This window comes from Mustela erminea, chromosome 7 (genome assembly GCF_009829155.1).
Source record: "Mustela erminea isolate mMusErm1 chromosome 7, mMusErm1.Pri, whole genome shotgun sequence".
Taxonomy (NCBI): domain Eukaryota; kingdom Metazoa; phylum Chordata; class Mammalia; order Carnivora; family Mustelidae; genus Mustela; species Mustela erminea.
This window is the reverse complement of record NC_045620.1, coordinates 49,281,565-49,296,875: the sequence shown is the minus strand read 5'-3', so window position 1 is coordinate 49,296,875 and position 15,311 is coordinate 49,281,565. Positions and strand designations below refer to the sequence as shown.

Below are 15,311 nucleotides of genomic sequence, written 5' to 3'. Positions count from 1 at the left end.
CCTCGGGGCATCTCAGTGTCAACCCCCTTGGATTCACCATCCCTGCAATCCTGGCCACCTCTGCCTGGCCCTTTCCATGCTCATTCTGTCACTTGCCTTTGTTTCTTCATGACTTTCCCAAGCTCTGCAGTTACTTCAACAGCTGTTGGTTTATAGGTCCACTGTCTGTCTCCTGGTTCTTTCTCTTACTGATCACCATATCCTGTGAGCTCAGATCAGCACTGAGCCCCGAAATAAGTGTTTTGGATAAATTTATGCATCATTAGTCATGCATATCGATCATCTGGGAATGAGTTCTAGGGGCTGATGTTATTATGTTCCAGAGTTCACATCAGGCAGGGGCCCCTGTGTGCTGGGGTTGTGGTCAGAGAAGGCTTTCTGGAGAAGGCAGGCCTTGGCTGGCCCTAAATGATGGGCAGAGTTGTTCATGGGCACTGGATGGGGCAGGAAGATGCTTCAGCTGTCGCAGAGGCTTGTGTGCCCAGACCACCATCAGCCATCTCCCAGCTGCTGTTTACCTCGGGGGCAGGGGGCTATAGGTGACACTGAGATGCCCTGAGACCACCTGGAACACTCCAGGGCAGTGGTACCCAGAGTGCTTTTCAGGCTGGGGCAAAAACCTTGTCTTTCCAAATCTGAGCTGCAACATGAGAGCTCTACTGGAAGTGTGGGTCTGGAGGGCCCCTATTGGATGCTAAGGGAGAGCCCCAAGGTGTGGGGTGGGCAGGGTCCAGGGCAAAGATGTGGGCTCCTTATGCCTGAAGTTGCTTGAGGAGGATTCTGAGGATGCTGTCGGGATGCTGGAGCTGCTGAGGAGGTGTGGGAAGCAGAGCCCAAGGCAACCCACCTGCTCATGGCTTCTTTGTTGTGGCACATTCCTCAAGATCCGTCCTTCAGGCTCCGTGGCTCCACTGTGGCTGGGGGATCTGGTCTGGCTCATTTTTCATGGAATCAAATTTGCTTTTCTAACTTTTAAGTTGCAAAGCACATTTATTTTCACTTTGACATACAACTTAGAAGTGAGGGGAGTTTTCCTGGTTCCACCACTGTAATGCAGCTCTGCTCCCAGAAAAACGGAGCTGGGTTTTAGTTCAGGCATAAGGAGCCTACATCTTTGCCTGGGAGGTGCCCAGGCTTTCTTCTCTGACTGATGCACAAGCAGAGGTGTCGCCGTCTAGGAGACAGGGGTCTTGTCTGAACTCTGGCCAGCTATGGACCTGCTCTGTCATACAGGCAAAGTCCTGGTCCTCAGACCCTCAGTTTTCTCATCTGTAAAGTGGGAATGAAGAAACTGCAACCACCTGGAAGGGTTGAGGTGAGATTTAAGAGGGAAAGGGGACATGATGATGTCTACTCCCCACTGACCATGTGCTGGCCCTAAGGGCACAGGCTTCCTCCTTCCCCAAGGCCACCACCATCTTCCAGAGATGTGGGAACATGGGCTTGATTTTCCTAGGCTCAAAATAAAATAAGATCGATTCCGTCCAAGGAAGGGTAAGGGGCCAGAAATCTCAGTCCAGGGCAGTGGAGAGAGCATGCTAGACTTCCTTGGTCCTGGGACTTCACATCTGACCCCTGATAGTTTTGGAAAACTAGAAAGGCCACCCTCTGTTTCTCCTGAGCACCAGTGGCAAACATATTGGATTCTATCCTAAGGCATTTGTTGGAGCTTTGACATTGTGAACCTTGGATTCAGGTAGAACAGTAACGTGATTCAGATTCTTGTTATTTGTGTGACCTGGGACCAATTCTTTCCCTCTCTAAGCCTTGGTCTTCCTGCCAGGATACGGTGGACACAGTAGTGTGTAGCACCTAGCCCCTGGCATGGACAGAAATTACAACCCTAGAGCCTGGTGACTGACAGATGTCCTGCTCTCTGTAACTCCCTGTTATCCTCTGTGTCACTGTTCCTTTATCCTTGGATTCTTAACTAAAGAGGACAACCCAAATCAATTCTTCAGCCACCAGATTATTATTCTGTAGGTAGGTGGCCTTCTTATTCTGTGGAAATCGAGACCTTAGCCTTCAGCTGTGCCCAGCATGAACAGATGTACCGTGATGACCATGCCCTCTTCTAATTTAAAGTCCTTGTTATTTTAAAAAGACCTATTACCTGAGAATGCACAAGGTGCCAGATGGAGATTGGTTTGGGTTACTTGAATAGCTAGATCTCTTTGGGGATGATAATGAGGGGAGAGTCATCTGGGACCTCTACACTTCATTCCATCAAGGACAGAAATGAAGGGTGTGGGATACTGGAGTGACCTGATTTCTGTTTCTAAATCAGGCACTGTTGCTTGACAGTGACCATCTCCTTCTTCCTGTTGTACAAGGATCTCTTGAGGGAGTAAAGGAAAGTCCTATGTCGAGGTGCCCCATTGGGAGACTGCAGCCCTTTACCAGCTCTCATCTAATCCAGGCTCTCTTCCTATTTACTGGGAATACATTATGCACCAAGTCAATAGGAAAATGCATATTTAAGAAAATTTGTTGGGACCATATGCAGGGGATGAAGACATTAATTGATTGAGAAGAATGCTAACTGTTCCCTATCTTGTCCCAGCTATACATCCGGATTAGCTTAATAGAATAGTTTGAATCTAAATATGGATTTTCTGGTATAGACAGACAACAGACCCAAATCCCTGTTTGCTTTCCAGCTGAGTCATGAGCTGGATTAGGTGACATGAGGTGTCATAGTCAAAAGGCTCCAGAAAATGGACAACTATATGTGGTGTGGCCCTGTGATGTCCTGAGTCCTCCCACTCTTGAAGCTGTAGTGACATTTTATCTGTCATCTATCTATCAATCATCTGTCAATCAATCAATCATCTGTCTACTAGCTACTTATCTACCTCCCTACCTTTTAAATTGGCCCCAAATGACCCGATTTCAGTGAAAAACCAGGTACTGCCCCCTAAAGCCATCGGGATGCAGTGGACACATGCCCTGGCACTTGACCAGCCCCTCGCAGAATGACTTGCTTTCCATCAGTTTCTGATGGGCAGTTGGACACATGGCCGGGTGGTGAACTGAGACAGGTGAACCTGCCTCATTGGCCTGGGTAGGCACAGCCCTGCACTCACTGTGTGTTAGAGGAAAGGGCATCTGGGTGACAGAGGGCAGTGACGGCCGTCATCTCGCTCTCCAGAGCCTGGATCTGCCACAGTGACTGCTGCATGGCAGGTCCCGGTGAAGCAGCAGTGAGGACCACAGCACACAGGCCAGAGCAGTCACAACGCTGTTTGACAAGCTCAGTGGAGGCAGAAAAGCTGAGACAGTGTGTCCAACAACACCTTGTGCCTCTCAGCAGTGTCTGGGTTTGGAAAGCCCTGGGAATGTCTCCAGCCTGGTATTTCTCCCTGGAGGCACCTGCGTTCTCTTCTGTCACCTCCATGATGCTTCCTGAGACAACCAAACTGCCTTTTCCACCTGGTGGATTTGCACACATCTTTTGAGCCCTCAAGGGCCTGCCCCTGCCCTAAGATGCACTCTCTAGGACAGAGACCTGGGTAGCGCTCCACTCCCCGTGGTTACCATGCCCTGCTGTGTCAGGCTGCTGCACTTGCTCTTCTCATTTCCCTGGAGTTTGTTCAGAGGCTGCAGCAGGCCATGGTCCACCTGTCATCCCTGCAGCAAGGGGCAGTCACTGGCCAGCAGAAGGCTGCTGCACCCTAAGTGCAGGGCCGGCAACTCCCACCCCTTCCCTCCTCATCCATGTGGAGCTCTGACCCCTTGCTCAGCAAGGGGCTCAGCAAGACCTGCAAGGGCTGGTAAATGGGACTCAGCAAGATGACAAATTCCTTACTCGTTTTACATGCTTGTCTGGCAGGGAGCCAGCCGTCTGCAGGCCCCAAGCATCTGTGAGTTTGACGTCCACTGTTGCTTTGCTAGGTTGAACAGAATCTATAGATGAGAACCTCTTGGGAGTGCACCAACCCCTTGAGCGGTGCAGCTCATCCTGGAGACCAGGGAAGGGTTTTTGAGAGGTCATAGCAGTGGGAACATCACACAGACGTCAGAAATGTCTTTCCACTTAGGGCTCTATCTGAGGCTCCTAACCTCAAAAGCAGGAAGAGGTGAGAACGTGGCCTCTAGATAAGAGATGGTACAGCTATACTTCCTGAGAGGGTGGCCCTAGCTCAGAGTATGAATTCTAACATTTATTGCCAAACTGGGTCACCAGATGTCAGCACCTATGACAACAAATACAGGTGAGCTTCGAGGTGCATAAAATTGTCCTCATAAGGGCTATTGCTCAAGCCAGTTCACCAGGGGCCTCTAAGAGACACTATAAAACTTCAAAGGCAAGGCCCTGAAATGAGCTCTGAAAGGCAGTGCTGGCCGTGACTCAGCTGCTGTAACATTTGGCATCATTTCCTAGAGCAATAGCAGCTGTTGGCAAATGGTCAGGCTGGTGTGTTGTAAACCCAGGGGCTGCTCTGAATGAGAGTTCCTCTAACATCTCGAGAGGTACATGGTGACTGGCTGGGTGTTAGGAATGCCCTGTCCCAGCTTTTGGAGAGACCAGTCCTGTTTCCTAGCTCTAGCTGTGAGGCCTGACTGTGACATCTTGGGCAGCCGCTGAGGGCTCAGTGACGGATGGATGCAGCCTCTCTCACTGTGTCCTCCATGGGAGTCACTGTGGTTCTCTGGGGAAAGCTGGACTCTCGGCTCAGGCAGGGACACCAGGTGAAGCAGGGGACACCTGATGAATCCAGGGGTACCTAGTGAAGCAGGGACAGAGAGGAGCTTGAGGGGGAACATCTCTAAGGATGAGGGAAGGAGATATGTAGAGGAAGAGAACCCACCCTAACCATGTGTGCCAAAGTCACCTTTTCCAGGGAAGTCAACCCAACCCCCCTCCTCATTCCCACCACCCTCCGGCAAAGATATGCTGTGAAACACAAACCAAAGCTGCTTTTATGTTCCCAAGAGTCTTGACCCACAAACAATGTGTTCTGTGCCCAGAGTTTTCTTACTTTGTAGAACCATGGTCAAGGCTGCATGGTTCTTAAGAGAAAACTGAGTGGGCTTAGGATATGATGGTTGGGTTTGCATCTTGACTGCTGTTTCCCTGGCATGTGATTCTTGGGGGAAATTACATATAAAATGCTTGTAGTCAGGAGTTCTTGCAAGATTGAAATGAGTGGCTTGTGGAATGGGGAGCTTCTTCTATGGTCAGGAGTGAGGCGGCAGGTTCTATCTGTTGTGTGGCCAGGGTGGCACCAGGCTGGGGAATCTCATCCTCACGGTACAGCTGCCACGTGCTGGCTGAGCTACCTTCTCTGAACCTCAGTTCTGTTGCCTGCCTGACAGGGTTCTTGGGATGATGTGAGCTGATGTGGGTCTAGTGCCCAGTGCAGGGCCTGCCTGCAGCGGTCAGTGCCCCATCTGTGGTGGCTGCACTAACTAGAGAAATGTGAGTCTAGAAAGGCAGACGCAACCCTGACACACGAAGATGGCCGTGCTAAGCATCAGTCAGTAATAGCTCCGCTGAGGATGGCATTCAACCACTTCCTACGACACCAAGGCCAAGCCAGTTGTAGGAATGGGCCACAAGGGGTCCACCTGTCTTATAAGCTGCAAGGGCACGCATGCTTCTTTAAGTTGTCCTCTGACTGGTTTGGCCTTGACCCTAACAACCTGAAACTCACAGGGCCACCTGCACCATACGGTCTTGTGCTGGTTCTTGAGAAAGACGGGACAGAACTTGAGAAAGTACAGGGAGGCCCGAGTCCCTTTAGCATGAAGCATTTCCATGTGGAAAGACAGGGGGCTGAGAGAAGATGGGAAGGTGGTACAGCAGGAGACAGAGCATGTGGGCATCAAGGGGCTGGGATACAGCAGCCATGACAATGGTAGTGGAGACAGTTGGGAGGACATAAGGGGTGGATTCTACTTCTTAACCAAATCCAAAGAAATGGAACTTTGGGTGCCTCTTGAACTTAAAATGGACCAATTTAGGACAAATACAAATAGGCCATTTTACACAAGTTTGGTCATGATGAGATATCGGGCTGAGAAGATGGGACACACAAGTCGTGGGATGAGTTGTCCAGAAGACTGAGAGCAAACACAGGGACCCCATCACCAGCACATGAAGTCACCGGTAGTCCTCAGAAGTGGACATTTGTTATCCTTTCCTAGAGATGAGGTTCAGAGATGTGCACCCATATGGATGACACAGCTGACTTGACCCCAATCCATGCATTCCATCACCAAGTTACCCTGACTCTTACAGGGAGCTTTGGGCTTCCTCCATATATTCTTCTTTGGATTAGGGCCTTTGATTATATTTCTGGAGCATCCACTAGGGAGAAATGCTAGATGGAGCTTGGATTTAGCCCAGAAAGGCAGTGCTAAACACTTTTAGAATATTAAGCATATAAGGTCAAGGGCAAGGAGGCAGGTGAGGGAGATGAAACACGTTGAAACTCTTTTTTTCTAGGATGGTGGCTCCTGACTTGTGCTGCATATGGGAATGACCAGGCAGTGGCCCTGGTCAGGGACATCAGGATTTCTGGAGCTGGGATCCAAGTAGCAGGGAGTGTTTAAGTGCCATGCATGGATGGAACCACTGTCCTAGAGAGATGGCCTCTGTGTCCCCTAATATTATTATTAGGATAAGGATATTAACTTAAGCAGCCAGGGGTGTTGTGACCCTTGTCTAAGGAGACCCTCCTACTCTTTTATCAGCTGAGTTCCAGGTTGCTCTGTAGTTAGACAAGTGAAAAGTAGAAATGAAACCCAAGACTGGAAATTCATCAGGAAAAAAAAAAAAAAAGTCTTAAGCAAGAAAGCTAAAAGATAATTTTTTTGTTAAATAATGAACACTCGTAAAACAGCAGTGAAATGGTATTAAAATGTCTGATTACTTATTTCTCAGCATTCGTCTGATAACTTAAGCAGCATGAAGCAGTAGTTGCACTTAAAAAAATGACAAGAAAATAGCTATTCATTTAGTCGACAGGGAAGGTTCATTTCTTTTTAAAGATCACTGGTGTCACTGCTTATCACCAGGGCGAGTGTCAACGCAGGCGTCTTTATGCTGAGACGGTGTCCACAGCTCCTTTGCCTTCAGTTCCTGGAGCAAACCTTGGTCCTTCCAGGAAGTGTCTTTGGAGGGTCTGCGACCTGCCCCCCACCCTAGATCAACGAGGCCCAAGACTGAATATTGCTGCGTGGTGGCTGCTGAGTTTGGACACATTCCAAAAGAGGCTGGATGTTCCTAGGCTGGGGCAGCATGGAGGGAGTGTCCAGTAGGCCTGGGGATAGACCCCATGCTATTCTGGTTTTGCATTCTCAGGGCTGGACCCATCTGAAGTCCAGTGATAGCTGGGAGTTTTGCTGGAAGTGTTGGTTCTCTTCCTGCCAGCCCCATTCTCTTTCTGCAAGGGAGGTTCGTGGATGGGGGAATGCCGGTGGAGTGAAGCAGGGCCACAGACAGAAGTGGCGTGTCCCCTGCCCTCTGCCTATTGCACCATATTCCATAAAAAATAAACACATTTGTACTGTTTGTGTATTGCTAATGCTATGGCATTCCAGGCACTGGCAGGCTGCAGAGAGAACTACACTGTCATGAATCCACCAGAATCCATCCAAGAAGGCCTTGCGGATCAGGATCTCTGGAGCTTCCCTTTGGAAAGGTCAGCAGTGCCCATCTGCCTCGTGCTCTACACAGTGCTGTGAAAATGAAATTAAAGGGTAAAAACAAAAGAAATCCATGGGTAGAAAAATCCCAGGGCTTTATGGAGCCGTTCGGCAATAACTGAGAGTGTACAGCATCACACAGGTGTGTCTACCTGCGCGTCCACCCCTTGCCAGCCCTGTCTTCTTTGCATCTGCGTACGACTGGCCCCGGTTCTTCCCCTGTGCGCCTGGATGAAGCTCATAGGTGGTTGTTCTTGGAGAGGTAGGCGATGAGGGCCACAGCCACGCCCACGTAGATGCCGGTTCCGATTGTGATGGACAGCACAGCCAGGAACAGGGCCCGTCGGGAGCTGGTGCTGGCCTGGTGGAAGTCCCCCTTGGCCACGGCTTTGTTCGTCTATTGGAGAGAAAGGAGGGAGGAGAAAAGGAAATCAGGATGAGCAAGCAGAGCAAACGTTGTGAGTGTAGTGCTCACCTCTGGCGCACTTCCAACCTTGAACTTAGTGACAGCAGACAGGGAGAACTCACTAAGAGGTAACTGGGCATGCTCCAGCATGGTGGAGGCATTCCATAACTGGTAAGGAAGAAATAGAGCAGCTATTGCCTGCCCAGACAGCAAGGCAGTCAAAGCTTTAAAAAAAAAAGGAAAGAAAAGAGCCCCTAGGAATGCCCATGGATGGCAGCACTCCACCACCAGAGTGGGGCCTGTGGCCTTCGGCACCAGGATGTGAGGGAGAGAAGACATATGACACCCCCAGCACCCTCATTTCTATAGAAGGCTATCCTTTCTTTCATTTGAATAACACTGAATTTTTTTTAACACCACAAAATTATTTAATTAGTAAGTGACAGAGCTGGAGTTTGTACCAACATATATTGGTTTCAATCATTGGGTTTTTTTTTTTTTTAATTTATTTTCAGCATAACAGTATTCATTGTTTTTGCACCACACCCAGTGCTCTATGCAATCTGTGTCCTCTCCAATACCCACCACCTGGTTCCCCCAACCTCCCACCCCGCGCCCCTTCAAAACCCTCAGATTGTTTTTCGGAGTCCATAGTCTCTCATGATTCACCTCCCCTTCCAATTTACCCCAATTCCCTTCTCCTCTCTAACACCCCTTGTCCTCCATATTTGTTATGCTCCACAAATAAGTGAAACCATATGATAATTGACTCTCTCTGCTTGACTTATTTCACTCAGCATCATCTCTTCCAGTCCCGTCCATGTTGCTACAAAAGTTGGGTATTCATCCTTTCTGATGGAGGCATAATACTCCATAGTGTATATGGACCACATTTTCCTTATCCATTCGTCCGTTGAAGGACATCTTGGTTCTTTCCATAGTTTGGCGACCGTGGCCATTGCTGCTATAAACATTGGGGTACAGATGGCCTTTCTTCTCACAACATCTGTATCTTTGGGGGTAAATACCCAGGAGTGCAATTGCAGGGTCATAGGGAAGCTCTATTTTTAATTTCTTGAGGAATCTCCACATTGTTCTCCAAAGTGGCTGCAATAACACTGAATTTTTAAAAATATGTTCACATTTACCTGATTTAATCTTTACAAACTAGTAGTGGTGTGGGGAAAGAAATGATAGTTGTCGTTTCCCAGAGAGGAAACAATGTCATAAGATCATTAAACTGATTACAGGATACTTAACACTTCAGTCTTCAGCTGGCAGCCATGGAATCATGCGTTTCTGACTATTATCCTTCCTCACCATAGCTGGTGTTGGTAGAATTCATCCATCAATAAAATATTTGATATAAGATAATACCCATATTTCTCTTCACTCAGTTGCCTAGTGAAGTGTTGCTTTGGTGATATTCATGTTTCCTGGAGTCATAGGTGGATGGGAACATGGAGATTTTGGATGTTGTATCTGGTTGGGTATTTTCTAGCAGATCCTATGTACCCATCCTCAATTCCTTCCTTTGCTGTCCCCCTCTACACGTGAGACTAGAAGGATGACACAAGAGTGTGGGGACCATCATGTGCTTCAGCTGGAACCACCCTCAGGGACTTGCTGAGGAAAATGGTGAATTTGGCTGATGTGGGTGGAGGCTACCATGGCACCATGACCCTTGGGAGGGGCAAGTAATGCTGAGGAGAGCTAACCTCAATCTGGCTGGAGATTCTTTGTGGTCAGTGTACAGGCAGAGCCTACTCCCCAAGTAGATGGCCTAGGTCATTCTCTGGCCGATCTCCAGAAAGCCAGATTTTCACTGGCTCCCATCTCTGCGTGTCATCAGGGGTATTTCTGCATTGTGTAGGCTGGTAGGGGAGTGGGTATGTTATTTACTCAAACTTAAATATGCTGTTGCATCTGCCACAGACCACAAAGAGTGAGACTCAGAGGTAACTTATGAAATGGATTTCCACCCTCCACAGTCCTGACCCTGATTGATGAGATGTGGAGCTCTGTGTCAGGCTGAGGAGGGACCCTGGTCTGCTTGGTGGCCTCTCTTCCTCTTCCCCTCTCTGCTGGATTGTGGAGCTCAGTTTTTGCCCTCCTCCCCTCATTTTCTGGCTTGGAAGGGAGCTTGGGAGCTCACTGCTGACAGTTCTTCATGAAGCAGAGCTAAGGGAATGCAGAACGGGAAGCCTCCTAGGACAAAACTAATTAATTAATTAAGCCTTAATGAGCTGCATTTCATTTTATCTAATGCAGTACTCTCAAACACTCCAGCGTCCCATAACATCACAATGGAACTGTCTTTCCTTAGCCAGGCAGTCACTCTCCATTAGAATGGGCCTTTGCTGCTCTGTCTCATGATCATCACCCTGAGTCCCCAAGGAGAGGACACAGTTTAGAGAGAAAGGTAGGGCACGCTGGGAACTCCCTCACCCTCAACACAGGCCCCACCTGGAGTGCCTTGGTCCCAACTGCCTATCTCATCAGAGCTCACATGTTTCAGTAACTATGTTAGTAGTTGCCTTTCTGGCTCAGCCATAATCTCCAGAAGTAGGTCCATGTCTGCTATGTCCATGAGGTCTGCCTGGAGCCTGGAGGAATGGTAGGAACTCGCTGAACACTTGAGGAATGACCAGGTGAATGGGCTGTGCAAGATCAGCTCCCTTCAAACTCTTCCAGGTGGTACGGGCCCCAGGTGCATCCTGGTGGCCTCTACAAGGAGGGTAGTGGCGTGGGGCAGGTTTGACCCAAGCTCTGGCCCAACTCCATAGAGCTCCCCTCTGCTGGGTTCTGAACTCACAGTATCAGCACTTTCATCTCCAGGAGCAAGGAGTGTCTGCTGGGGAATCAGGCTCCACAGTTGATTCTCATAGCCAAGGCTGGGAGAATCCCATTTGTGATCTGTTTGGTTATAGGGCAACTGTTCCAATGGGAAGAGTGTTGTGTTGAAGGTGTTATCAGCTGAGATGTATCAAAACCAGTAAACAGAGAGAGCCTCATTGACAAGCAGGCTGCTTTTCAACAATGCCTCTCAGTGTCTGCTTTTTGCAGAAGCTCCTGCGAGGTAGGTATGTCATTTGCACTCCACAGATTGGGCATCCTGACCTAACAAAGGTGGTGTCTGAGGCATCCTTTGTTTCAGACAGTAGATCCTGTGGCTATAAAGCAGGTTGCATATCTATCTGAGAGGGTGCAACCACAGAGAAATATTTCTATTCTGAAAACTTTTGGGCTAAGTCTCCAGGGTCTTCTTGCTAGGCATGAGGGCAGAGATTCTTGTCCTGGGTCCGGGGGCTTTGAAGCCGTGATGCTGAAAGCAAGACTGTGTGTGCATGTGAATTTTAATGAGATGAGGCTCAGCCATGCTCCCTGAATTCTCAAAGCAGCCCCTTTCCCAGCTGCTCTGACTGCTTCACTGGGGTTGAGTGGGGGGCAGTACCAAGAGGAGGTACCAAGGAACAGAACCAACATGGTGTCTCCTGATAGGGACAAGAGGACGTCACAGGTGCCTCTTGGCTGGAATGAGCAGATGTTGTTTGCTTGTCCTAATTGGGAATCTTACATTGTCTACAACCTAATCTGTGCCTGAAGCCCATGGTTTGTAAGTGATTATGCTGCAGGCACGCTGAGAGCCCATACTCAGAACGGCCTGTGGGTCTCGTTGGCACAAACTGCACCCCGTCAGATGTCTCTGCAGCAGGAGTTCTCGAATCTGGTGCACATTCCAGTTGCCAGGGAGTTTTGAGGCCTCCTGATTTCCTGGTAGCACACCAGCCAGGGAAGTCAGAAGCTCCAGGCTGGGACCTGGCTTCTGTGTCTTTCATTTTCTCAGGTGATTCCCACATGCAGGCAAGGTCAAGACCACGGTTGCCACCTGTCCTGGCTTGCTCAAGACTGGGGGGATTTGCAGGACTTAGGAACTTCAGTGTTGGAATAGGGCCAGTCCAGGCAAACTGGGATGAGACTTCCTGCATCACAGAAAGGCAGCCCTGGATCTGTCATGGAGAGCATCCTGGTGACCCACATTTTCTGACAGAAGCATCTTTTCATGTCAGCCTCCCCGTGATAGAGCAAACGAAGCTGGGTGAGTTGGAGCTCAGGGGGAGAACTCAGCCTCCTGGAGAGTATCTCCAGCCTGAGGTCCACTCACACGTTTGGTTGTGACAGCTATGTGCCCTTGTGGCCTGTCCAATTGGTATGCAAGGTGCTGTATTGATTCCTGCAATGTGGACATTTGCAGGAAGGGAAGCTGTCCACATCCGGCGTATTCATAGCTTTGTTTTTAGCTTGGGGGGTGTCATTTCCAAACCTCATTCCCTCTTGACTAGTTTATGGTCCCAGGAGTTTATAATTTGCTGGTATTTCACCTCCTGATTGCCTCCTTTCTAGCGGTAACAACGCTAGAAAGCTCAGCCCTGTGTTGGCAGGGCCGGTGTGCCTTGCAGGTGAGGCCCCCATCCTTAATCCGAGTCTGTCCTGGGGAAATGCCTTCCTCTGTGGAAAGTGACATGTGCTAAAAGAAACGGAAGTCTTACGCCCCATCCTACTTGTTCTCAGACATCCACATGGCTTATTTGAGTGGTCTTGGGCCCCTGCCTCCTGATTTGCTGGCACCTCTCCCACTCTCTCTAAATGCTGCCCACGACAGACCCTTCCACAGCACACCTGCTGTGGTCCCTGCACCCTGCAGCATGGCTTGTGTGGTCTTCTGACCCTGAAACCTGTTCCTGCCCAGCCTCATCTCCTCCCAAAGTGGGGTGGCCTGCCACCAGAGCCCTCCCCACCGAGGGATTGTGTGTGACTACTTCAAACCAAATGTTCCACTGACATTAAAGGGGAAAGAGGGAGCATGAGACTCAGAGTTCCCATCTGTGCAGTGGGCCCATGGGAATGAGGCAGGTGTGGTCAGCAGGGGCTCCGATACCACCTCCTGCCCTTTGCCCTCCAGACCCATGCTCTTCCCACAGTGGCCAGGAGACTGACTTGGTTCCTTCTCTGGTCCCCAGCTTCTCCCTAAGAGCTGCCCAGCAGCCCCATCAGACTGGAGGAGGGAAGGGCTCAACCCTCAATTTGTGAGGGTCCCAGCAAGGATGACTCCTGTAAGTTGTAACCCTCCATCCTGCTCTCTCCAGGCCTCCACATGGGCCACCAAGCATGCTCTGATGCACCTGCCTCAGTCACTGCAGTGTCCCTTGTGGCCCCAGGCCAGTCACCTCTGCAAATCGACCCTTCTCAGATGATCTAGCTGGGGTGAGCCATCTACTTCCTGAATGAACCAGCTATGGTACGGAGGTGATAGAACATTTGCATCTGCCAGGACCCGGCTGTGGGCCTGGAGCAGCCTCTGTGAGGACCTGGCCTGCAGGCTCTTTGTCACCAGTGAGACTCTTGCCGCTGTCCAGACACACAACCCAGCCTGCTCTCTCCTAATGGCTGTGCTCATCCATTGCAGAGAAACACATCATCCCCAGCTTGGTGGCTTCAGACAAGAGGAAGCACTGACATCCATATCAGTTTCTGAGGGTCAGGAATTTGAGAACTGCTCGGGGGCCAGCTCTGACCTGACCTCAGGGGGGTCTGGGCTGTGTCTTCTCAATGTCCTTACTGTGTTGTGGGCTGAGGTGGGCCACTGGGCTGGAGGTGAGGTAGGTTTCACTTGCTCACAGTGTCCTCCTGCTGGAACCTTCTGGGCTCCTTCCTCATGGCCCTGTTCACCTCTAGTCTGTCCAGAGTCCCCTCCTAAGACAGAGGCCTATTCTTGGGGCATCTCAGGATCTGCTCTGTGGGCCCCTTCACAGAAGCGCTCTCATGGCTCAGGCTGGCTTCTTCTTGCACAGTGAATGTAACCTCCCATGAAGCCACAGGATGCACACATGATGTCATAGTCCAGGTATCCTCCAGCCAGAGTAGGATCAAATCGGTGCCAAATCATCCAGGCAGTGACCATTTTGGCTCCCCGGACTAGGCTAAGAGGTGTTCCTCCCCATGGAAGTCATGTTTCAAGGGCAGTTGCCTACAGGCAGCTCTCTCTCAGTGCCACCTCTGTCACCCCTGAAGGCCAAACTGTGAGGGTCACCACACTGGGCAGAAGGACATGTGACACTGTGAGCTGACCCCTCTGGTCTAGTCTTCAAAGAGCCCTTCCCATTCAGGCCCCTGCAGAGGAAAGGAAATCCCACCTGTTCCCACTTTGGGCTGGGAACCTTATCTCTTGGGACTGGATTTTCCTTCCCTGCCAAAAGGTCATGAGTGAAGTTTGTTACTTTCTTTTTGGGACTTTTTGCTTAGAAAACAGCGAGGTCCTGAGCAGCAGCCAGCTGTACCTTCTGTGGGACCCAGACTTGAACCCTTTGGAAGGAGGCTGAGAGCAAAAGTCACAGGGGTGGGGGGAGCATCAGAAGGCAAGAAGCCCTCAGGCCCCATTGTGCACTCTGGAGGCAGGGCTCAGTCACAGCCCCAATTAGAGAAATGTCCTCCAAACCCATACCTGGAGGCATTTAGCCCTTTAACACCCTGCTGTTGGAATATTTCACACTGAGACATTAAATGTGTGCTCTGGTTCTTTAGTTACATGATTACCCTCACTTATCTGGTTGTGAAGATATATAGAAGATATATAGAAAATCTGACTTTTAAAGAGCAAAAGGAAAATGTTAGTGCTAAAAGTCATGAAAAACACTGGCTTCCTTTCCTCTCCCTTGAGTGAAGAGATTTACACTGAGGAAATAAAAATAATATCAACAAAGAATTCATAACCAGGACAAACATGTTTGGGCTAAGCGTGAGGTCAGTCAGCTGTACCACGGGGGTCACACCTCCTGAGGCTGGGGCAGGCACAGAGTCAAGACTCCGTGTCAGGGGAACATGCCATGTATCACAAGGCAGGAAACCTCTTATACTCAGTTAAAGCTCATTTTGCTCAGGTTTTCATGAGAATGGCCAGCTTGCAGAGGACTATAGACAAATTTATATTTTGGGGGGGCACTTTTTAATGCTTATGCTTATTTATCTCCCCACACCTTTCTCCATTGGTGACAGAATCTGTTGAGTGGTGACTTTTAGGGGCTTTATCTGTAGAAACTGTCTTCTCCTAGTGGTCTCCAACCAGATTGGGGACCCTGCTTTCCTCTGATACTTCTTGTGTGTCCAGGTCCTGCTATAGCCAGGGCTACAGCTATCACCCAAGTTATCCAGTTCTCCCCACTTCCTAATATGGCTCCCCTTCTTGCTGCCCACT

General features: G+C 49.7%; 1 protein-coding gene across 4 annotated transcripts in view; it reads right to left on the bottom strand.

Annotated features, from left to right (window-relative positions):
* Window positions 1–6,851: 6,851 nt before the first annotated feature.
* The window catches only part of SYNDIG1 (synapse differentiation inducing 1), a 173,728-nt gene continuing 165,268 nt past the window's right edge, over window positions 6,852–15,311 (bottom strand). For 3 of the 4 annotated variants that reach the window (XM_032351583.1, XM_032351585.1, XM_032351584.1), the window contains exon 4: window positions 7,892–8,050. In XM_032351583.1, the coding sequence (XP_032207474.1) occupies window positions 7,892–8,050 (159 nt within the window). Of the gene's footprint in view, window positions 8,051–15,311 lie in introns of all 4 variants that reach the window. The other variant, XM_032351586.1, reaches the window with a different exon arrangement.